This window comes from Juglans regia, chromosome 3, assembly GCF_001411555.2.
Source record: "Juglans regia cultivar Chandler chromosome 3, Walnut 2.0, whole genome shotgun sequence".
Lineage (NCBI taxonomy): Eukaryota > Viridiplantae > Streptophyta > Magnoliopsida > Fagales > Juglandaceae > Juglans > Juglans regia.
The window spans coordinates 29,285,695-29,303,895 of NC_049903.1; the positions used below are offsets into that span (position 1 = coordinate 29,285,695).

The following is an 18,201-nucleotide window of genomic DNA, read 5'->3' on the forward strand; positions in this document are numbered from 1 at the left end:
GCAACCCATATAATTATCACTATTAAACCAAAAACAATGTTCAAAATGAACAAATATCGTCCCTGTATAACTACCCCAAAATGGAATGGGCTGATTGTGTCTGGATCGTGAAGGAGAAGGTGGCTGGAATTGATTGCTGAATACGAGTTGAAGTTTGAGAGAGAGCTTGAGAAGTAGAATTGCAATAATAAATAGGAGATTTTTATTTCTTTTCACTCTAAATTCTAAAATTAAATACAAGATTTAAGAAATTATAATTCTTAGTCCAAATGATGGGGATGAGTACGACACGTGTACTATTCCGAACGGAGCAGCTTGGCAGTCTCATGCTTATGAAAGCTGCCTATATTGTTCACATGCCACCATACATCGAAGCATGTAAGTGGTACACTTGTCGTACCACTTCTCTTGCTTCAAATCTTCCACAAATAGCTTTCACCACCTCTTCATCACCAACACGTGAGCCCCATGCGCTGGTAAAGTGTTGTGCAATATCGATAAACTATCAGTGACCTTATTGTTTCGACTCTAGACATCTAACTCTGTTTCTGTATTCTCTAAACTAGGATATGGAGGTAGTAGACATTGGAATCTCTAACAAACGTGTCAAAATGGTTGTCTGCAATAGGGCTGGGCAGCTGGGCAACGGGGCACCACCTTCCGCTACCTAGCCATCCACTGCCTTGGCCCCTCTTGGGACAGCACGGGCAACCCTGCCCTCACCATGCGGGGGCGGGCTAGGCCTATGCCCGCCTGCATTATACCCTCGGCCTAGCCCAATAATATGTATATATATATATATATAACAAATTCCTAAATATAAAACAAGGTCGTTTGGGGTTTCCAAAGCGATGTTGTTTTATACTTACATCTTGAGTATTAAAAAAATCCTAATCCTAAATCATTCTCATGTCTCTCTCTCTCTCTCTTTCTCTCTCTCTCCCCCTCTGCCACTTCTCCTCTCCTCTCCTCTCTTCTTCCTCAATTCCCCTCCCTCTGCGAGTTCTTCTTTCTCAAGTCCTCCTTGTCCTCCTTTTCCTATTTTCAATTTTTTATCTTTCTTCTCAACATCTCGTTCTTGAAGCGTGGCTATGGAACTACGGCCATGAATGACCATGGGTTGTTTGCAAACCCAAGGCCATTCATGGCCTAGTTCATTTTCTCAGACCCACGGCCATACCGTGATCTTGTAGTATGCGGTAGAGATTTTATTTTATTTTTATCATGTATCATGACGTTTGTACTTTGTAATTTTTTGGATTTGTTATTGGATGATAGATTTATAAATTTTAAGAATAAATTTGTAGATTTGTTATTGTTTGTTGGTTGCTTTTTATTTTATTTTTTAAGATTTTTTTCTTTTTCTAATTGTTTTTCTGCATGGATAGGTGGTGGATGGTTGGGGACATACGGACCAAAGAGCCAATCCACCCGACATGTAGACAAGATACCCCACTCCTGGGATACGAGGACGGATTATGTGGCTTTGGAGCACAAGCATTTAGTCAAAAACTTGGCAATTGACTCTACTAACTGTATTTTACCAAAAAGTCTCTTATTTCTAGCAACCACCACATGAGGTAGGTGTAGAATTAATGGACTCGATAGAGAGAGACTAGCCCCCAGCCCTGGGAACTAGTAAATTGTTAATTTGTTATTGTTCCCCTTTCAGTAATTAAGATTCTCTCTCTTTTTCTCTTTTCAAGAAAAAAAATGGGTCTTTGATATTTTTTTGACCCATTTTTTTAGAGATCAACCAAATATTCTCTCTTTTATTAAACTAGATGACAGGTCATACTAAGATTTTCAATTTGAATAAAATGAGGAAATCGCATCATTTATATTATTTGTGTATCTTTTTTTTTTTTAGGAGAAAAAAAGAAAAACTGATTGAAAAGGCTTAGAGGGAGGATATAAGAATGACAGATTTTAATGGTTTAGAAAAAGAAATACCTTTTAACTTCAATAAAATGGAACAAGTTTGAGTTTTACAAGGAAAAAATTTTAGGTTATTCAAATTTCAGGGTGTTTTGACCTTTTTAAGTGTATATAATATAATATATACATTCCTTTTTTTTAGATTTTGGAGGCAAAGATTTTGAGTTAATAAAAATTAAGAATGTTTTTCAATAATTTTAGCTGGAGTTAGAAGAGAGTTTCACATTTTAGGAATTTGAATAGGTTTCTCAAGATTTTTAAGGTTTTAATAGATATTCTTTTTTCTGATTTTTTATAAACAGTTAATTAATGGAAGTTCCATCATTTCTCCTGTTTTTCTATTTTGCACAGAAAAACAGGTTAAATGAAAAAAAAAATGGTAATGTATAAAGATATCTCACCAAATGAATTTAATAAACTAATGTAGTTTACGGTGACACACCATATTGAAAAGCTATTTATACTATAAAATAAATTTAATATATATATCATATCTACTCATATTAATTTGTGAGTTTTACTTTCATAAGAGTTTTTTTTTTTTTTTTTAAATCCTACAATGTCTACATGTTAACACCCTATTGAAAGAGAAAATATGATTAAAGGAAATATTGGCGGACCAGTTAGCTATAATTTATTCATTTTTATTCATTATATGTCTGGATCTCACCTTGCTTATTGAGCCATGCAAGGTAGTAAACAATCACCTTCTACAATTAATATTTTATAGAAGAGATAAAAGCATTACATTTCTAATTGTTTTTATTTTCTTTGCTTCTCACTGAAAAATGCGATATTTATAGTTTTGGAGTTGTTGCGTTAGAAATTTTAATGGGAAGACATCCTGGTGAAATCTTAACTATGTTATCATCATTATCATCTTCTTGTGCAGTGATGTTAAATAACATATTAGATCAACGCCTACCACCTCCAGATTGTCGATTGTGATGCACCAAACTAAAGTCTCGGCCTACAATGAAATGTTTGTCGCAGAAGTTTCTTTCACATAAGAAGCCAATAGTCAAACCCTTGGATTTAGTTTCACTTTGGCAATTGAGGAACCACTAGGCCTGCAACCCGAATAGCAGAACAAGGGTCTGAACCCGACCCGGATACGGCAACATACAAACACGGTCCAACCCAACTCGTACTGTTTGCGTCGGGTCCGGTTCTTTTTCTTATTATTATTATTTTTTTTTTAGATCAGCTAGTTTATCATTTCCTTCAATTATGACATAGCATTCACCACTGAGAGACTTGCGTTGACAATTTGAGAGATACTGTGTAGTAGGACAAAATTGGACATCTGAGGGACAGTTTCCAAGCTCTGTTCATGCTTCCTCTTCCTGAGCTTCCCTTTGATCCTCAGACAAACTGAACCAAAGAAAAACATAATATTAGAGAACTCCATTTGACTTAACATTGCAAATAAAGCATACCAATAGGTCATGCTCTCATTTCTTCTTCTTCTTCTTCTTCTTCTTCCTGTCTTTATTTTGTTTTTATTTTGTTTTTCTCCTCTTTTGTTTGGGCTGGGGGGAAAGGTGGTTGGTATCTCTTTCCATCAACAAACGTAATATCTTTATTTCCTCGCATGACTAAAAGGAAATTTCATCAATCCAAGAATTCAAAACATGTAAGGAAGAAAACAGAGGAACAAAGGAGTACGCACCTAGACTTTAAAGGCAAAGAAGTGATGGGTAAGGGATGCAAATCCCAATCTCTCTCTATGCTAGGAAACCGGCCCCATCTTGTCCTCTCTCACGTACACCTCCTTTGATGAAGCCATAAATCTCCTCCTCTTCGTTGATTATACACAACCCAGCTAGTTCAGATGGTAAAGCACTCCCTTTACCTTTGTTTATACACTCGGTGAAGCTCTGAAGCACGTCGATAGTGCAAAATCTGACAAGCATGGGTTTTTCCCACTCTTTTTGAGTAATACCTGGCCGATCCTTTTGGAATTCTCGTCCCTAGAAACCTCCAAGCTGAAACTACGCCTTCTCAGGTCTGAATCTATCAAAAGCAACGCTGTTTGCTGCTGGCCATGAACGATTTGGTGATGCAAGTGAAAGTTCTCGGGGTGGAGCCTTTGGTTCGCCTAGAACATCTACTGTGAATGGTGATGGCAAACGGCGATGGAGAACGCCGATGGAGACGGCGATAAACAATGGCGACAGAGAACGCCGCTGGCTAGGGTTTCTGCAGGCAGTAAGTGAGAAGAGAATCGACTTCGACGAAACAGAACCCGCTTATTATATGTTGACCTGATGAACCTGCTTTGTTCGGGTTGGGTGGATTGGTTAGTCGGACGGATCGGGCCCAAAGCCCTTTATGCAGAGCCCTAGCGAACCATGTATGTTTGAATCAGGGAGTAGTTCTCAATCATAAAGCGGTTGTTGTTGGGTTTATACTTAAAAGATTGTTTGATGAAATTATTTGGATGAAAGTTGGTATGTTGATGAATTTAATTGTCTGCAAAAATATATTCTGTCTAAACAATGCCATAAAAATCTTCTCCTTCTATAAGTTGTTAGGGTAACAATTTGCGTAGGGTTATTTGGTTTCGAGTTATCAATCAATCAACCCTATCCGATCTAAATAACAAAGTATGTCAATCGAGTTCGGGCCATTCGGGTTCGTGTTAAGTCAAGACTCAACTATCTTTTCGCCACTCTTCAGAATAATATAAAATTATTTTAACAGATTTATTTTAGTTATATAATTATTGAGAGAAGAAGAGGAGAAAAGTATTTTTTGTGAGAAAGAAAAACAAAGAAGTTGTAAGTTTTTATTTGTAGAGATGAAGTGCTTTGGGCAAAAAAGAAACTTGCAAAAAGACAAGTACTTTTTTCATGGTAAAAAAAAAAACAATCACTTAGGGCTTGTTTGGAAAAAGTTTTCATCTCAAAATTCTTATCTCATCTCATTTTATCTATTTTTTAAACATCACTTAAACATAAATACTTTCAAACTAATCATTACAACATTTTCAAACTAATAATTATAACTTTTCCAAACTTTCAGACAAAAAATAAAAAATAATTTAACCTTTTCAAATTTCTAAACAAAAATAATATTAAAAAACTATATTATAACAATATCTTAACTTTATAATATTTTTTATTCAACTTTTTCTTTCTCATTTCCCAAAACCCCATAAAGCATTAGAGCACTTAACTCAAACTAATAAAACTCTCTCTCTCCTTTTGAAAATCCAATAAAACATCGTGGCTCAAACTATCTCACTATTATTCACAAACTATTCACAAAATTCTCATCTCATTTCACTCTCCAAGTTTGTCCATTAATAACGAATGATAAAAAACCTGAACATGAATCTAATAGTGTTAGAATATTACAATTTTCAATAGGAGAAATGTTTCAACCACAAGATATCCTACAAAAATAAGTAAAAGAAACTGACGTGGCTTGGTATGATATTAGATTATAAAATGACTTTTATTCTAAAATATAAATACACAAAAATGCTTTAAAAAAACAGCGATTGGTATACTTTGTAATCATCGGTGGAAGTATCAATTGTCTTTAGTTTTAAATATATAATATTTTGATATTTTAATTTAGATTTGGTCTACTTGTTATCACATTGGAGATTAATAATTTAGATTAATATTTTACAAGGAGGTATATGTGGACGACCTACTAGTCAAGAGCAAAGAACCCAAGCAACACTTAGCCGATTTGTGAGAAGCCTTTTTCCTCTAGTGGAATAAGATAAAGCTCAATCCACTGAAATGTGCGTTTGGAGTGGTGTCGGAAAAGTTCCTGGACTTGATGGTATCTGAGTGTGGCATTGAAGCCAACTAGTAGAAATTTGCGGCCATAATAAACATGCCTTCACCTTGGAACATCAACGAGGTGCAAAAGTTGGTCGGGCGAGTGGTTCCTCTAACCTGGTTCCTGTCCCACTCAACAGATAAATGTTTGTCGTTCTTCAAGGTTCTAAGGAAAGTGCAGGACTAGAACGATGAGTACTGCCAAGCATTCGAGGAGTTAAAGGAGTACCTGACTTGTCCACCGCTCCTCAGCTAGGCAAAACTAGGAGAAGATTTGCTCACATACCTATATGTGTCGCCACACACCATGTCGGCTGTCTTGGTTCGAGAAAAGTAAGGCCAAAAGCACCATGTCTACTATACGAGCTGCGCATTTAGAGGAGTTGAGGCAAGATACCCACGAATGGACATGATGGCTTTCGTCCTGGTGATTACTGCCAAGCAATTAAGGCTCTACTTCCAAGCTCACCCCGTGAAAGTGCTCACAAACACACTCCTCAAGACGATCTTGCAGAGACTAGACACCTTAGATTGTTTGTTGAACTGGGTCGTCAAACTGAGCGAGTTCGACATTAAGTATTCCCCTCGCACGACGATAAAGGGATAGATGCTAGCAAACTTTGTGGTTGAGTTCTCCGGCTTTCTCGAAGAAGTGCCAATAGCACCTGTAGGAGAGCCCTGGTAGGTCTACGTCGATATCTCCTACCGGACTGGTGGGGGTGTTGGAGTGCACATTGTCACGGGAGCCGATGAAGAACACAACTACACAATCAAAGCTCACTTTTAAGATGACAAATAATGAGGCCAAGTACAAAGCACTACTAGTCGGACAGGCGACGACCATAAGCATTGGGAACGACGAAGGTGGAAGTCAGGGAAGAATCCCAAGTAGTCGTCAGCCAAGTGTGGGGCAAATTCGCCACCAAAGGTGAAAAATTGAAAAATATCTTTAGCTAGTAAGAGAGAACACGATTTGTAACGCTACTTTTGTTGCCCAAATGACTAACACAAGAGGGGAAGGTGAATTGGGTTGTATTTAAAAATCCACATTTATAAATCAAATACACAATATAAAATATGAAGCAGCTGTAAATATAAAGAGTAAGGATAAGAGGAAGCAAACTCATTATTTTAATGAGGTTCAACCCCACTGCCTACATCCTCGCCTCAAGCTACCCCTTGAAGATTTTCAAATTTACTATTCCATCTCATTCAGATGGAGATAAAAACCTATTACACCTTTAAGTAATACAGCTACAAAGAATCAACAATACTTGCAATCACCTTACATGCGGTGACTCAACTATTCCCTGTGTAGAACCTCTTCTACACACACAACGATTGTACACTCTCATTTACTGATACAAGAGCTAATAGTTGGTAGGTTATCAAAAAACACTCCTCAATGAGTGGAATAAAAACAATACAATGCAAATTATATCTCTCTCAAAATGAATAAGGATTAAGGCTCAATGCTTAGAGAATAGAGACTGAAAGCTTTGAATAGATGTTGTGTTGTGTTGTGAATTTGAAGATCTCAATTGAGCTATTTATAGACATATGAGATTTCATTTTCAAAATTAAAAAGATTCACATATCAAAAAGGAGCACCACTCATTTTTCAAAATTTTCACCTTTTTACAATTTTCAAAGACAACATTATTCACTTTTCAGAATTTTCAAACTTAATCTTTTACTTTTCACATATGACCAAGTGACTATGATTTGCTTTTCAAAAGTTTCAAACAAAATCATCTACATTTTGCATATGTCAAAAAGAGTATCAATTACTTTTGAAAATCTTCAAATCTAATCGTTTACTTTTTCCATATGAAAAAGAGAGTATGATTTACATTTCAAATTTTACAAAAAAAAAAAAAAAAAATCATCCCTCTTTTGCATATGTCAAAAATAGTATTAATCACTTTTCAAAATTTTCAAATCTAATCTTTTACTTTTCACATATGATAAATGGAGCACTATTTACTTTTCAAAATTTTCAAACAAAATCATCTACCTTTTACATATGTCAAAAGAGCATCAACCACTTTTCAAAGTTTTCAAACAAAACATGCACATGTGAAAGATGACAATCAATCATCTTTCAAAAATTTAAATTTTAAACTTTTAATTTTCAAATATGTCATGCACATGTGAAAAATGCAATTTGATGTTTTATGATAAAAAATTAATTTTGAGCGTTAATCCAATTTCGAATTTTATCAAGAAATGTACAAAATTACTCTAAGAGCTTCATTTGCGAGCTTGTTCCATTTCTTGCTCATACTTGGTCCATTGATATGCTTGGCTTTATTGTGTAGATAACTTGAGTTTGAGATTCCTTTATACTTCAATTCATTTCTTATCATCAAAATCCATATATAGATATGTAATTATATTAAGTTTGAAACCTTTGGTTCAACAACTTTCACATTCAACAGATACCGAGATGAGAGAACTAGGAGGCATACAAGCTGGCACGAACAGCTTCAGGACAAGAAGATTCTTGCCTACCAGAAAATATAGTAACTCGGATAGTGGACTTCCTAGCTACAGGGATCGAGGTCTCAATAATTGGTCTCGAGACATTAGAGTGGATGTTTGATATAATGAAATACCTCAACACCAATGAATTGCCAAGTGATGGGGAAGAAGCTCGAAAGATCAAAAATAGGACAGCTCACTTCATGGTGGTTGAGGGGGTCCTGTACAAAAGGGGCTTCTCCGAACCTCTCCTGAGATGTGTCTCGCAGGTTGAGGCTCAGTATATACTGAGCAAGGTGCAAAAAAGAGTCTGTGGTAGCCACTTGGGAGAAAGAGCTCTCGCCGCAAAAGTAATAAGGGCGAGATACTACTTCCCTTGTGCCCTTAAAGATGCCGAAGAGTTCATAAGAATATGCTCAAAATGCCAAGTACATGCACCAATCTGCCGTGCTCGCCAGAGATGCTAACGTCAATTAGAAGATATTTTTTTCTAATTTTAATAAACAGTTGTCCAGCAAATAAACTTATCATCTTTTGTTCTTATTGTTGAAATTGAAAAGACATTTTTTAATTATTAATTTGATTGCTATCATGGTGTTCTATCTTTTAATTGGTTGAATTAATCATGATTGCTGCATGCATGCATGGCATTTTTTTTTTTTTTTTTTTTGCAGCGACTTGCTACTTTTTTGGTTTTGATTTTCCAGAACTCGATCATGAATCATGACAACAATAAAAGAAGAAAGAGAACTAAAATCGGTAGAAATATAAAAAGAATTATGAAATAGGTGACAATTATTCTTCAATTATCATGGATTGCATGTGTACTCTAAAAAAAAAATCATGGATTGGGTGAGAAAAGTCTCCACGTCCATCGAAGTCTTTGACAGGATCAATGCGGGAGTCTATTCTCATCGACAAGTGATCAAAACTAAAAAGTAAAGACCCAACAATACGTCCAGTAATAATTTTCTCAATCAAGCTCTGTTTTTTGTCCAATCTTTTCAACTAATTAAATCTTATTATTAGCTGTATGAATAAATTAAATATTAGTACGTACAACTTAATCAATTTAATTGGAGTTAAATTTGAAAACTAATATAGATCCATCAAACGAGCTATATAAAAAAATCTTGAAAATCCCCTATTTATAAGAAAAGAATAAAATTGTTAAGGAGGAAAAGGCTAAAAGCAATTCAAAGGAAAAGCAAAAGGAAGCATCACTACCGCGTACGTGATCTAGACCTTGGTTGGGAGTTTAACTAGCTAGGTTGGATCATTCCCTCATTTGAAAGTTTGTAAACGGAATGGGTAGGTGAGAATATACATTCCAAATTTTGTTTTCCTCTCGAAGACTCGATTGTTCATTCGCACAAAATTTATTATAAGAAAACTACTTATTTGTGGTCAGTTAATTCTAATATTTGCAGTTAAAATGAGTCTGTTTTGATCATAAATAATTCTTTCACCGCAATTAAATAGCCATAAAAACTCGTTTTTCTTATAGTGATTGGAAGGAATCTAAGGAATAGAAGTCATAAATCTTGATCACCAAGATTATTATGATACCCCTTTTTATTTTGTTAGACACCTCTTCACCTTATTGCTATTTAGCTCTGTTATAAACAATATTGTAACTTATGTTATCAAATGAGAACTTGTGAAATTTGATCATTTCATGGAACATTTTCTATATTTATTTTCTATGTTGACGTGACTAATGTTAATTTACCAAAAAGTCCCTTATTTCTAACAACCACCACATGGGGGTAGTTGTAGAATTAGAAGTGGGCGTATGGGCCCTAGGGCTTGTCTTTCTCCACGTCCATCGAATTCAGTGTATTTAATTAAACGTTAAGAGCAATTCCCCAATTGGGCCAGTCGTTGCCATTCTGATTAATACATGAATATTAGACTGTCAATAAGTCGTCGCGTGCATGCCAGACAAGTCTTGATCTTAATAAATGTATTGGCTTTCAAAAGGAAATTTCTAGCTTGAACATATATAATTTTAAAAACCTGACACTTCAATACACAAAAGATCTTTTAATTACTTTCCAAAAAACCAGAATATAAATTTCAATAATTTTAAAGGCTGTGGAATCTTAAAATAATATGAATGGTTATATATGGAGTGACGTTAGAAGTACTAAAAAATACACTATATTTTTTCCTCTTTCATTTTAAATGTATTTCATTGAAATTAGTACTCACAAAGTTTAAAATAGAAATTAGTTTTTTTTTTTTTTTGAAAAGTAAAATAGAAAATCGTTAAAAACTTTACAATGAAATTAGTACCCACAAATTGCAAATGCAACTATTAGTATTAATTAATCACATCATCATGTACGTCGTTAAGATGCAATAATACACTTTAAATTGATCAGTAGTAGTACTGTGTTGAAACTATATATAAGATCAATTCCCCAAATAGCCGGACCTATATATATATATATATATATAATTAATACATGAATATTAGTCAATGAGTCGTCGGATGCATGCATGTAGGACAAGTCTTGAGGATCGATTTCAAGGAATAAATGTATTAGCTTTCAAAAGGAAATTTCAATGCAGGCAAGGATGAATATTCATTCCTTGGAAATTTCTAAGATGATTGATTCAATTATTTCACAGGCCGGCCTAGCTTGAGAGTATCTTTTCTTATATATAAAGGTCTACCCTAGTACTAATCCATCATTACTTACTCATAAATTAAAATGGCAACAATCTCCCTTTCTATTTCCATACAGATAGTAGCATGGGCTATCTGGATCTTGTTATGCGGAAAGTGTTTGGATAATGCACTTCATCAGCTTGTTGTTGCTGCATCTGGATCATCTACCCTTCAACTTAAACAAGCCAAGGCTTTGCAGGAGACTGGGTGGTGGCCGTCCACTACTCATGCCCAAGCCAGTAGTAACTATTCAAGTGCATGCCACTGGGATGGTATTACTTGCAATGCTGGTGGAAGCATCACAACCATCGATAGATTTGATCAACATTTGGGAGGTCAGTTGATCAAACTCAACTTCTCTTTCTTCCCAAATTTAGTCAGTCTTAATCTTAGTTGGAACTCCATTACGGGACGTATCCCACTTGAGATAGGGATGTTAAAGAACTTGGTCTATTTAAGACTTAGTTCGAACATGCTCGTCGGTCCAATTCCTTCCACTCTGGGCAATTTAACTAATTTGAAATATTTGTTCCTTGGTCGGAATAAAATCAATGGATCAATTCCCTCCGAAATATGGATGCTGAGAAATCTGAAAAGTTTATCCCTTTCTTCGAACATGCTTGGCGGTCCAATCCCTTCCACTCTAGGCCATTTAACTAATTTGGAATATTTGTCCCTTTATTCGAACATACTCGTCGGTCCAATCCCTGCCACTTTGGGTCATTTTACTAATTTGAAATATTTAGACATTGGTCTGAATAAAATCGATGGATCCATTCCCTCCGAAATAGGGATGCTGAAAAATCTGACCACTTTATTCCTTGATTCGAACATGCTCGTCGGTCCAATCCCTTCCACTCTAGGCCATTTAACTAATTTGCGATCTTTATACCTTCGTCAGAATCAAATCAATGGATTCATTCCCTCCGAAATAGGGATTCTGGAAAATCTAACCTCTTTATACCTTGATTCGAACATGCTCATCGGTCCAATCCCTTCCACTCTAGGTCATTTAACTAATTTGGAATTTTTAAACCTTAGTCAGAACAAAATCAATGGATCCATTCCCTCTGAAATAGGGATGCTGAAAAATCTGACCAATTTATACCTTTATTCGAACAAGCTCGTCGGCCCAATCCCTTCCACCATTGGTTATTTAACTAATTTGCAATTTTTATACCTTCATCAGAATCAAATCAATGGATCCATTCCTCCCGAAATAGGGATGCTGAAAAATCTGACATCTTTATACCTTGATTCGAACATGCTCGTCGGTCCAATCCCTTTCATCTGGGATAATTTGACTGATCTACAATATTTAGACCTTAGTGTAAACAGCTTAACTGGAAGCATTCCTTATCGCGAGGTAAACCTTTATTGGGTGAAATACGTTAACCTTAGTCATAACTCTATTATTGGAGAAATACCCGTTGCACTTGGGAGTGTTGCCCGTCTCTCGAGTTTGGATCTTAGCTACAATAATCTTACGGGCCATATCCCCCCTTCTCTCATTTATATAAAAAGAATTGACTTGTCACACAATTCTTTGAAGGGTCAAATTCCAGACGGTTTTAATCGGCATCATAAATCCCACACATTAACTGGCAATTGGCATTTATGCGGTCAGTTCAAGATTTTCCCTCCATGTCCCAAGAGTAAAAAATCAATCGTAACCAAAATAGAAATTTTTGCTCCCATCACCTCTTTCCTCGGATTCCTAGTTATTAGGGGTATTATCTTGTCTCGTTGCGTGTTCAAGAAAAATCAGTTTGAGTTAAGAGAATCTAAGAATGGAAACATATTCTCGATATGGAATTATGACGGACATATTGCTTATGAATACATTATTGAAGCAACCGAAGATTTTGACATCAGATATTGCATTGGAACTGGTGGTTATGGTAGCGTTTACAAAGCAGAATTACCAAGCGGAAATGTCGTTGCCTTAAAGAAACTTCATCAGAGAGAGGCTGAGAATCCAGTTTTCTATAGGAGTTTTATAAATGAAGTGAGGGTGTTAACAGACATTCGACATCGAAATATTGTGAAATTGCATGGATTCTGTGTACATAAAGGATGCAGATTTTTAATTTATGAGTATATGGAAAGGGGAAGTCTATTTTGGGTCCTAAGAAATGTTGATGAAGCTATGGAACTTGATTGGAGCAAGAGAGTAAACATCATCAAAGGCACAGCGCACGCCTTATCTTACATGCATCATGAATGCATCCCCGCAATTGTTCATAGAGATATATCATCCAACAACATTTTGCTGAACTCCGAATTCCGAGGTTTTATATCTGACTTTGGAACTGCTAAACTCCTAGATCCTGACTCCTCCAATCAAACATTGGTTGCGGGCACTTATGGTTATATTGCTCCAGGTAAATTGTTAATTGGTTATTTCTACTCCTACAATGTCATTTAAATTATTTAATTAAGAATATTGAATATAATTATTCCATTCGTCAGTATCTAAACATTTTTCAAGATCATTTTTCTTTACTGTTTTTTTTTTTTTTTTGGGGTCAGATTTACAATTTATAAATCGTTATCACCAATTAAGCTAAAAGGATATTAAGTTAAAAAAACTGGAATAAAATCTAAAATCCCAATAATCTTAAATTATAAATTTAACTAGATATATTTGTTCTTCATTTAATTATATGTTTAGCATAATCGCATATATTATTTAAGAATAATAAATTTGGAGAGTGGATAATTAGACTATATAGAAATTGTTTGCAATTTGCAATAATATAATAATATAGTACGTAGCTTCCTATAATCAAAGTTTCATGATTTAGAATTCATATAATACTAGTCCAAGATCAGAATAATGTGCAAGTGAAATAATCTAAGATATCAAATAAGAATATCAAATATAATTTCTAAATATTTTATTTTAAGATATTTCAAATAAGTTTAAAAGGTTTTTTAAAATTTATAAAAAATTTTAGATTCAAATTATATCATCTACAGCAAAAAAATTAAAAATTAAATAGTTGAAACTAAAACCCATTTTTGTGAACTTTCTTTATTTTTCAAAATATTATATAACAAAGTTGTCACGTCTTTATATTCTCCCTTTAAAAGACTTGTATTTTGAAAACTAAAGATTATTATCGATAACTTGATGAAATATTATTCTTCATTCAATAATTTTACGGTTAAATTACAATTATCAAATTAATTAGATGTATTATTGTTCATTGATCGTATTTAGTGGTTCTCATTGTTTTTTTCTTTCTCTATAGAGTTTGCCTACACGATGATAGTTACTGAAAAATGCGATGTATATAGTTTTGGAGTGGTGGTGCTAGAAGTATTAATGGGAAGGCATCCGGGAGAACTCTTGTCCCCATTATCATCATCATCATCATCATCATCATTTCAAAATATGATGCTTAATGAAATATTAGACCGACGACTGCCACCTCCTAATCGTCTAATTGGACAAGATATTTTGCTTATTGCTACAATAGCATTTGCATGCCTTCACACTCAGCCAAAGTCTCGACCTACAATGAAATGTGTGTCACAAGAATTTCTCTCGCGCAAGAAGCCGAATGTAATACCCTTGACTACGGTTCCACTCCTGCAACTGAGGAAACAAGTAGCATATATGGAAGGATCAGGATTTGCTTATTGTTAGGGTGTTTTGTGTGTTGTCAAGGTGTTGTTTACATTTCTCGGTTTGTTTTCAAGAAAAATATTATTTGTAAGCATTCCAAATCACCCTATAAACCTAAAGTACTCACTGTGCAAGGTCGAAAGCAGCTGGAACAGAACGGGGATGGTGTGTTTGTATGAGTTAAGTGTGCAAATAAAAAGTAGAAGTGAATTAAGTAAAATTTGATAGAGAATTTCATCAGATTTTAATGGTTTAGAAAAAGAAATACCTTTTAACTTCAAAAAAATGGAACAAGTTTCACTGATACAAGAAAAAAACTATACAGTAAACACACATAGATACTCTTATTTTAGAGACCAAAATCTTAGGTTTTTTAAATTTCAAGGGTGTTTTGACCTTTTTAAGTGTGTATAATAAATATATTCATTTTTTTAGATTTTGGAGGCAAAACTTTTGAGATAAGAAAAAAATTAAGACGTTCTTCAATAATTTTAGCTGGGGTTAGAAGAGAGTTTCACACTTTTGGGGAATTTGAATAGGTTTTCAAAATTTTTAAGGGATTAGAAGATAATTTTTCTGTTTTTTAAAAAATAGTTATCCTGCAAATGAAGTTATCATCCTTGTCCTTATTGTTGAAATTGAAAAGACATTTAGTTGTTGAAATAGTAATTCGATCAAAAAAGGTTGAAAATTATCATGCATTAAAGTGTTGTTTGTGACCCTGCAAATATTTTACAAAGCCTCCTAAAGATTTGTATCCATATGATATGACAAATTTGAAAATTACGTATACCAACATTGTGGTTCAGCTTTCAATATGATGGAACTAAAATAAATGAAAAGAAATGGAAAGAATTTAAGGCTAACAAGCTCTCCAAAGCATGACTAGCAGACTCAGACAAATCTTTCAGAAGTTGTACATGAACCAATTTCAGGTTCAAATTCGTTAAAAATCAGATCAATTGTATCCATCAAATCCTATAAAAGAGATCAATTGAATCCACATTTACTCCAAATTATTGAATAAGTTTCATAAATTAGAGTAAGGCCTTGTCAATCTTTCTGATTGAAATGCCTAGTAAACGAACAGGACAGTATTCAAAACTTCTGAATTTGGCCAGCCTCATCAGACACACACTCAAATGCGTGGCATCTCCTGTCTCCATTTCTATGATTGCAGTAGCATGGGTTATCTACATCTTGTTCTATGGAACATATTTACATAATGCATGCCTTCATTTACATACTGCAGTCGTTGTGTTTGTGGCAGCATCTAATTCATCAGCTTTAGAAATTAGAACTAGAAATGAAGGCATGCATTATGAATGGAATTATTTACCACCATGCATGCAGGCATCACATTGCCCCTGTTGAGCTTAATTACCTAATGTTTCATATCTTTGATGGGCATTCCGGGTGGCCATATATAAATATCTGTGGATATCTTCATATTGAGAATTAAGCATGACACATCTTCGATGGGGCATGCCTGGTGGCCGGGGATAAAATATATTTATCCACATTATGTGTACATGTGTATTAGATTATATATGAAAATTAATTACACTGCATTTTTTTAAAATATATAAGGAATGTTCCCCATCCCTTACCATCAAATACAATACTTATTAGGATTAATTTAGCACGCTTGCCTTTGTTGAACAATCACAATCTATGCAACATGTTTTAAGCACGGCAGGATCTCATGACACTGTCAACAAGACTATTCGAAAGAGAATAAATAAATTCTATCACCCTTACAGGAATTAAGAAGCTACGAAGGTGAACGACCAATGATATATATAATAGCTCCAGCTGTGGGAATGAATGACAGATCATCTAGGAGGCCAGGGAGTACCATCAACGATTCAATTTCATGAGACCACAAATTGCAACAACGTAGAACCGTTCATGAAAGTAAGAAAACTTTTTTTTTTTGTTGACCAAGTAATACTTGACCCCTCTTTTTCTTTTTCTACAGTTTTTATTTTATTTATTTATTGCGTGGGAGACCTTTGTATTGTGAACATCAACGAGGTGCAAAAGTTGGTCGGGTGAGTGGTCATTCCGAACCGATTCATGTCCAGCTCAACAGATAAATGCTTGCCGTTCTTCAAGGTTCTGAGGAAAGTGCAAGACTAGGACGATGAGTGCTGCCAAGCATTTGAGGAGTTAAAAGAGTACATGATTTGTCCATCGCTCCTCAGCCAGACAAATCGGGAGAAGACTTGCTCACATACCTATCGATGTCGCCACACGCCATGTCGGTTGTTCTGGTTCGAGAAAAGAAGGTGTCGAAAGCTCCATGTTTACTATATTAGCCGCGCCTTTAGATGAGTTGAGGTAAGATACCCACGAATGGACATGATGGCTTTCGTCCTAGTGATTAATGCCAAGCGATTGAGGCTCTATTTCCAAGCTCACCTCATGAAAGTGCTCACAGACACTCTCCTCAAGAAGATCTTGCATAGACTAGACACCTCAAATTGTCTACTGAACTGGGTCGTCAAACTGAGCGAGTTCGACATTGAATATTCTCCTCACACGGTGATAAAGGGATAGATGCTAGCAGAATTTGTGGTTGAGTTCGTCGGCTTTCTCGAAGAAGTGGCGATAGCACCTGTAGGAGAGCCCTGGTAGGTCTACATCCATGGCTCGTCCTATCAAGCTGGTGGGGGTGTTGGAGTGCACATTGTCACGGGAGCCAGCGAAGAACACAACTATGCTATCAAAGCTCGCCTTTAATAAGATTAACAATGAGGCTGAGTACGAAGCACTACTAGCCAGACTGGCGACGACCTGAGCATTGGGAGTGACGAAGGTGGAAGTTAAGGAAGAATCCCAAGTAGTCGTCAACTAGGTGTAAGGCAAATTCGCCACCAAATGTGAAAAATTGAAAAATATCTTCAGCTAGTAGGAGAGAGCACGACTTCTACCCCTACTTTCACATCCAACATATACTGAGAGGAGAGAACCAGGAGGTGGACAAGCTGGCATGAACGGTTTCGGGACAAGAAGATTCATGCCTGCTACAAAAGACAATAACTCGAACGGTGGACTTCCTGGCTATAGGGATCAAGGTCTCAGTAATTGGTCCCGAGACATTGGAGTGGGCATTTGATATAATTAAATACCTCAACACCAATGAGTTGCCAAGTGATGGGGAAGAAGCTGGGAAGATCGTAAATAAGGCAGCTCGCTTCATGGTAGTTGAGGTTCCTGTACAAAAGGGGCTTCTCTGAACCTCTCCTGAGATGTGTCTCACAGGTTGAGGCCCAATATATACTGAGCGAGGTGCACGAAGGAGTCTGTGGCAGCCACTTGGGAGGAAGTGCTCTTGTCGGGAAAGTAATAAGGGCGGGATACTACTTGTCCTGCGCCCTTAAAGATGTCGAAGAGTTCATAAGAAGATGCTCGAAGTGCCAAGTACATGCACCAATCCACATTGCTCGCTAGAGGAGCTTATGTCAATCACGTCCTCGTGGCTGTTGCACAGTGGGGGTTGAATCTAGTTGGACCACTTCCTCCAGGAAAAAGGGGTGTGAAATCTGTCGTCGTTGCGGTCAACTACTTTACCAAATGGGTAGATGAACTCGAACACAATATGTTAAGCTAAACAGATCAGAACATCAAACCCTAATACGACCCATTTAAATAATTGGTGACAC

At 35.7% G+C, this 18,201-nt stretch overlaps 1 protein-coding gene across 1 annotated transcript; it reads left to right on the forward strand.

Annotated features, from left to right (window-relative positions):
* Positions 1-10,942: 10,942 nt before the first annotated feature.
* LOC109006378 (MDIS1-interacting receptor like kinase 2-like) lies at positions 10,943-14,688 on the forward strand. The gene is made up of 3 exons (XM_035688769.1): positions 10,943-11,427; positions 11,497-13,283; positions 14,157-14,688. The coding sequence occupies exons 1-3, from the start codon at positions 10,943-10,945 to the stop codon at positions 14,552-14,554; spliced, it is 2,670 nt and encodes an 889-aa protein (XP_035544662.1). The 3' UTR covers positions 14,555-14,688.
* The last annotated feature ends 3,513 nt before the right edge of the window (positions 14,689-18,201 follow it).